General features: G+C 43.2%; 1 protein-coding gene across 1 annotated transcript in view; it reads right to left on the bottom strand.

Moving 5' to 3' along the window:
* The window catches only part of PDPN (podoplanin), a 27,736-nt gene extending 21,178 nt beyond the window's left edge, over window positions 1-6,558 (bottom strand). Inside the window, exon 1 of the mRNA XM_019541541.1 lies at window positions 6,234-6,558. Coding sequence (XP_019397086.1) covers window positions 6,234-6,303 — 70 coding nt within the window. The 5' untranslated portion in view covers window positions 6,304-6,558. The remainder of the gene's footprint in view (window positions 1-6,233) is intronic.
* Between the last annotated feature and the right edge of the window lie 478 nt (window positions 6,559-7,036).

A 7,036-nucleotide genomic window follows, 5' to 3' on the forward strand; every position in this document is an offset into this window, starting at 1 on the left:
GTCTCAAAAAAATAAATAGTATTTTTAGATGGTGCAGATGCAAAGGAAAATTTCTAGGGTTCTGGAGAGTCTTTGGCCAATCATCTGGAAAGAAAAGTCTATGGCTGATTTTTGTTTTACTTTCATGAGACCTCTCCCCCTCCTTCCTGTCACCATCTCACCCTGACTCTACACCTGGGTATCCCACACTGGGTGCACATATACATCGCCCTTCAGCAATATTGTTACTGCACCATGCTTCACTGTACACGTGGCATAACTACCCGTACTGCACTGTACACATGGTGCATGGTTATTGTTAGCTGCCATTTCTCTGTAGTGGTGCGCTAAAATGGGCAGGGTGTGCAGGTACAGCGATATAGCTGCTGGTGACACGTAGACGCAAGTGATCACTACATCACAGCAGTGCGTCACTATGGCAATGAAGGGTGACTTGCAGACATGCCCACTGAATACCAAACTGGGCAACAAATTGCCATGAGAGCTTTGCTACAATGGGAGATTGGTGTGAAAGGATTGGGGTATGTGCATGCATGAAAAAGTCAGCAGAGATCTTGAGATGTTACCTGTCTGCAGCATGAACCTAGGAAGCAATAGATGCTAGGATCAGGCATGTCCAGGGTGTATCCTGCAGTCCCTGACCACAGCCAGACAAAAAGCAAACACATGAACAAGAAATTGCACAACTGAAACAAAAAACATGTTGGATTTTGGGGGAAATAGTAGTCATTTCTGTGGTGCGTGTGGCTTCTTTAAACAACGACACAAGAAGGAAACATGCTGAATGCTGGTAGAGGAGCCCAGCTACATAACTGCTTTGCATTAAGCTTTTTTTCTTACTTGGGTTTTGATGATCTGTGACTGTATTTTTTTTGGGTGGGGGAGAAGGGGGGTTCTCTCTTGATATAGAGTTATGGTGCCAGCTGCTAAATTGTCCAAGTCAGATCATCAGCAGGTGTGAATCTGTGAGACAGGTATTGACCATGGATTTATAGTCCCAGTTTTCCCTGGTCAGCCCCAGTTAATGAAAGGACTACTGTAATCTTTTAAACAGGAAGGATTTCTTCAGGTACATGGCTATAGACTTAGTTCTAACTCTCAAGGACTGAAAAGTGATTGGACAACAAGACGAATGACATCTGTTCTGCAGTCTCTTGGGGCTAACCAGAGTGGCAGTAATGCTGTAAAGGTATTGCTAGCTGCCAAATAAGTCAGATCAACTGTGTGTGTGTGTGTGTGTGTGCACATGCATGTGTGTGTGGTTCTTTATCTAGTTTTAGATGCTCAAAAGAGTCTAGTGTCTAAGGTGGATGCAGGATGCACCTTAAGCATGATGCCTCTAGTCCAGAGTGGTGTATGCAGCAAGCACTTTACCATTGCTTGCAATGCAGCCATTTTTGGGATGGGAGGTGGCAAATTTTAAACTATTGTACAGCAATGGGGGCTCAGGACAGAATGGGGGAGCAAATCCTATACATTCCCTTGCATTATATTGGGGGGGGAGCACATAGCAGAACAGGTGCAGTTTCCCAAAGGATTAGGGCTTGGGGAGGCAGAACATGATTTATGCAGAGCACAACTATGCAACAGCATAGCAGCAGCAGGGAGTCTCTAATGGTTTCTGTGGAGCAGGTCCAAAGTGATACCGTCCTCTGCAGGATGGTTTCTTCTGTCACTACCAACGCAGCTGCCCAGCACTGGTGCATCCACCTGTGGTAGGTTTATGTCCAAAGCAAAGCCCTCTGTCCAGCTAAAACCAGGGCAAGATTTTTCTGTAGACTGCAGCTGATGTTCCCAGTTGAAAGTGAAACCAGGATGCTGGAGTGACATCCCTCCCAGTTCTGAATAATGTTTTAAAGACATATCTGAGTTTGCCTGCTTTATTAACTCAAAATCTCACTGACCCAAAGCGAGCCTTCCTTTTTTGCTTTGAGAACGCATGTTGGCATCTGATCTGTGTGTCCATTTGCTTGTTACAACAAGGATTATGGGATTTATTTTTTTTTCAAAAGGGTTTGGTGTCTGCTTAATTCTCTTGCCATTTGATACTGATGGCAAAACTCCTCAGTTCAGCGGTGGTCGTGTTAGACCAACACTGAGTGCTCCTGAAAAAGCCCACCCCTAGAATCTGTTTTGGTTTCTGATTCTGAGAAATGTGATGCTTATCTAAGTGAAACACATAGCATGCCAGCACTCGGTCCTCTAATTAAGGCTAATACAGGTCCAAAGTGATACATATGCCTTCTGCAGTTTCTATTTCCCAGATGCCTTTCATCTACCCTTGACCAAATCTCTCTGGGAGGCAGGCAGTTTCAGATCTAGCATCCCTAAAACATAGATCCCGGAGTCAAGCCTCTAAGGTTTAGTTCTCAAGTACAAATAGAACAAAAATGTGCCCTTTCTTTTCCTATATTTCATGCGTGTGACCACTAGGTTTGGCCAGAGTAGGTTGGCCACATCCCTGTTGAATGCCCTGATTAAGTGCAGCAACTTGAGCTTGTGTCTCTCACTGATTTGAGCATCCAAGCCTCTGTGCTCTGGTTATCCTGAGGCTTCATTCTCTTTGATCAGAAACTCTAACATGGGACTGAAGCCACATCTACACAATGAACTTGCTGTGCCAGAAAGCAGTGCTCTCAACACACCCTGCATTACCCTGCACAGGCAGTTTCCTGACCCACAAGATATGCAGCTGCATCTGCATGGTCTCATGGTCAGATTAATTAGCATAGGATGAGCTAATTGCTCCTGACAATCTTAGTACAGGCAGTACTAATTAGCCTGGCTGCAGCCCTGTACAAATTATAGCTGGAGTTCTTTCAATTTAGGAGGCAGCTCATGTGAACCCGTGCTGCTTGTCTGGGGCTTGCTGGGATGTGTGTACAATGTAGACACATGGAAGAACTCTGAATTATTATTTATGTCAAAACTGACACATTGCTGCAAAGTCTCTTGCTTCACCAAATCAACTTTTCCTGGAAATAAAACATTTAATCAACATTCCAGCTCATCTCGGCTTACTGCAGAAACATTTATGTCTGGAGCTCAGTGCCTGTTTTTATACAGGCTTCTCCCTCACTTGTTGCTCGAAATGGGTTTCTTAAATTTCAAGCTCTGCCTGAGACAGGAGCTGCCTTCATATTGGTTTGTACAGTGCCAAAATAACATGGATTCATGGAGCATATGACTGCAAAGGGCCTCCTAAGCCACTAAATCCAATTTAGTGCATTAGTGGGCAACCAATTACTCCACTAGATCATCACTTCAACCCCTCCCCCATACATAATAACTGAAACACCTATGACATAGGTGAATGTACAGGAGATGACAGCAATGCTGATGCCATACCACTGCAGTGATAAAGAAGTTTTTGGTTAATATACACTCAGAAAGTCTTTGAAAAGGACAATACTCTATGCTACAGAGGAAGTGAACCTTCCCCCCTACATACACGCATACAAAGTCCATGCCAACCTAATATAAAATAAAAAATCTTTTCTGACCCCAAAATTGGCAACTGGCATGTGTCTGTGCAGAACAGCAGGACCATCTAGCCAAGAGCGGAGACGGTGGCTAGTAGGGTGATCTCTGATCATCTGCAATAGTATGTGCATGTGGGCACAAGCTTGAAGCTGTGGGATTTGTTGCCTGTGGGAAGCATTCCTTTGAAACTGTGTGCTTCTCATTATTTGGTTAATTCTGCAGACTGCTAAGCTGAGGCAGTAGCGTGCACTGGCATCAGAGTGTCTGGGCCGGAGTGTGCCATTTTGGTTCAGAAGCTCTGGGTTTTATAAGCTTGGGCGTGGCGAAGTGTGCAAAACGTTGTGCTTTGCAGGAAAGAGGATCTCAGAAGGACAAATGTGCATCTGCTAATGCTTTTGCAAAAAGTGCCTTAGGCTAGAAACTCATTAGGGGATAAGAAGAATTAACAGCTTGAGTGAAAAATGTGACAGAATACTTGGCTATTTGCATGGATGGTTAAACCAAGTTTGTTTGGGAAGATGAGGGCAGACAGAAACACGTGTTTCAAGCACTTCGTGAACTGAAAGATTTGTTTTCACTTGGATTGTACTGCCTTGTGGGTTTTTATTGGATTTTGAGCAGCATTTTATATCACTAGAAATGGGGAGGAAATTATTAGGTAAAATCTCAGTCTCAGTCTTCACTGGTCAAGGAAATGGTATTAGCACTGAGAGAGTTATCTATGGTACGGATCACTAATGGGCACTTGTTATATACTGGAGCCATGAAAATGCTCATTTGAGACTTGTTTACACACTATACAGAGGCTCTACAATAACTGATGGTGCATTTACTGAGAACTGTGTGTCTGCAAAACCTAGAAACAATAGATAAGAGAGACTATTAAGAATTCACTAATAAAATAGTCTTGTACGCCAGCTTCTACATCAGTCACCAGAGTTCAGCCCTATCTTAGCTGGCCATAAAAGCCTTATAAAAAAGACCTGTGTTTAAACCTCCTCTGGCTTACACTGTTTGAACTGCAGTGTTGAAAGATACTTGGTAACTCTTGCTATGGAGATGGGCACAATACCCACTCAGTTCCTAAAATGCTTGCTTTATTGTTTGGAGAAAGAAGGCGTACCAAAAAAAAAAAAAATCCTTTTTGTCTTTTGCATTTCTGCATCTAGTTAACTGGGTTAGACATCTACATGCAGGAATTGCATGTTTGTCTCATGTTTCATAATTGGAAACTGCACTGGGTTAAAAATTGGATAGTGACTCTGCTGATTCACTGGTCCTATACACTTTGTGTAATCATTTACACTGGTGAAAGGCAGGTATGGAGTCAGTATAAAATGAGAAAAATAGGATTTGTGACTTGCTTTTCACTGTTACAAAAGACTCTGAAGGTGGTGCTGGCTGGATGATGGGGATAGAAATCATAAATGCTTATCCTAGTGGGCCCAAAATGGAAAAAGAAACATTTTTCAAAAGTGGCTGTTGACTTCAGGTTACTGTGAAGTCTGACAGCCAAACTCGAGACCCTCCAGGTGTGATTTTTCCCAGGTGCTGCAAACACACAATTCCAGCTAAAGTCCAGTGGGCCGGATCCTCAGATGCTATAAATTGTCACGGTCCACTTCCTCCAGCAGAACTATGCTTACTTATGCCAGCCAAGCCTCTGATCCTGTACCTCAGGCTGGGATCCCTATTTCCTAATAATGCAAAATAATCTGCTTTTGAAAATTTGGGGCATGATTTACACTTTACTTTTTAAACACTGTTATTTGAAATGCCAAACTATATTGGCAACACCCTGCTCTATCACACTGATACTGCACCCTGGACTTGGATTCATTGCCTGTTGCACAGATTCTGAATCTAATAAGTAATATGTTACTTGGCAAGTGGTCACCCCCATTTCAGTGTGCCCACTTCTAGAGCCAGGCATTATTCAGTAGGAATGGACCAAATTGACCCTGTATATTTTATCAGGGTGAAAAAACATACCCACCAGCCCTCAATATGGAGAGTGTATCATGCTATACACTCATCATACATATAACGTTCAAAAAGAAAGAGTTTACAAAACTAACTCTTCGCGCTCCTGCCCACAGCAGACACAGAACATCTTATAACGTCTTGTTATGTTTCCTCAAAATCTGCCATTTCAAAGTGCTTGGGAGAAACTATCATAACACTTGTGTATCATGGAAATACAGTCAACCGTGAGTCTAGCAAAGTTAGCGTTAGAATGGAAGTCCCCAAATTGCGAGAGCGCGCTGAAATATCCATTCTGCAATCCGGAAAAAAGGCAAACACTCCTTGGGAGAAACGGATCTTGGGGAATGGGAGGGAGAAGCTGGTGTCAGAGTGCTGCTGTCTCATAATTGCAGCTAAATTATTGCTCTCAGTGTCCATTGCACATATTGCACTGTGAAACTGGAGACCATGTAGTGCCTCCATCAAGCGCTCATACACCGCCATTCCTCTTGCAGTCCTGTGTTGACTGCCACAGGCACATCAAATGGTCATTGGGGTGGTCGCTGGGGTTTTTTTCCAAACACCCAGGAAACTCCACCAGCCTGCAAAGGTAGACAGGTCTCACTCCTGATACAATCCAGTTAGACACTCAATAGTGGTTTTAGGCATTCAAAAGAAAACTTTATAAACAACACAGTACAATCACATACCTAGCAATAAGGACAAAATGTATGTGAATTACAGCAAATCATTGGGAAATGATTTTAGTAGAAGATTCTTCTTACCTTCTTCAGCAAATGCCCTGAAGGGTACAGTCCCTAGCAGGAAGACGAGGAGCAGAGTTTTAAGAAACATCTTGGCTAATTCTGTTGAGAGAATAGCTTTCCAGTCCTGGGATCAGACTGTTCCAGTCGTGGATTATTTTAGAGATAAGAGGAGTTGAGATCACACAGAGAAACCACCTGTGGACAACCTTTTGGAGTTGCAGAAATTCCCTTGGACTGCAGTAGTCTGAGGGGCAGGTTTTCCCAGAGAGATAATGAATACAGCTAAAGAAAAATAACTGAGAGAGGAGTCAGCATTTTTTCTTTAACCAAGGGGTGGGAGGGTACCTAAGGTGGTCTCAAAAAGAAGAGGCCAAGCCCGCCCTCTTCGCTCTGTTTGGTCAGCACTAAAATTATGATCTCAGCCCAGGTTTAAAGTTACAGGATCTGCAGTGGATTTTTAGAAGATGCCAGAGACAGTTATATTTAGTGAAAGGAGAGGGAGGCATTTAGACAGAATGAGCTGTGCAGGGAGCTTGCTTCTTTCTAAAGTACCCTTCAAAAATATTTATGGATCCATGGTAGGGCATAATTTCCAACAGTGTGCTGCTGTGTTCTTCATTTCAGAGGAAGCCTGTGTGTGAATGTGTGTAGGAAATACGTACACGCAGGGCTTAATTCTGCTGGTCAGTATGGAGCGTGATTTTGGTGGAGTGTATATGCTGGTCTCTTAAGTTTACATGCCCTCAAGTGACATCCTAAGCATATGTCTAGCATTTGTGTGTGAATCCAAGCATTGGCAAGCACTTATGTGCTGAATTAGC

Source organism: Crocodylus porosus, unplaced genomic scaffold, assembly GCF_001723895.1.
Source record: "Crocodylus porosus isolate Cpor-Errol unplaced genomic scaffold, CroPor_comp1, whole genome shotgun sequence".
NCBI classification, from domain to species: Eukaryota; Metazoa; Chordata; order Crocodylia; family Crocodylidae; genus Crocodylus; species Crocodylus porosus.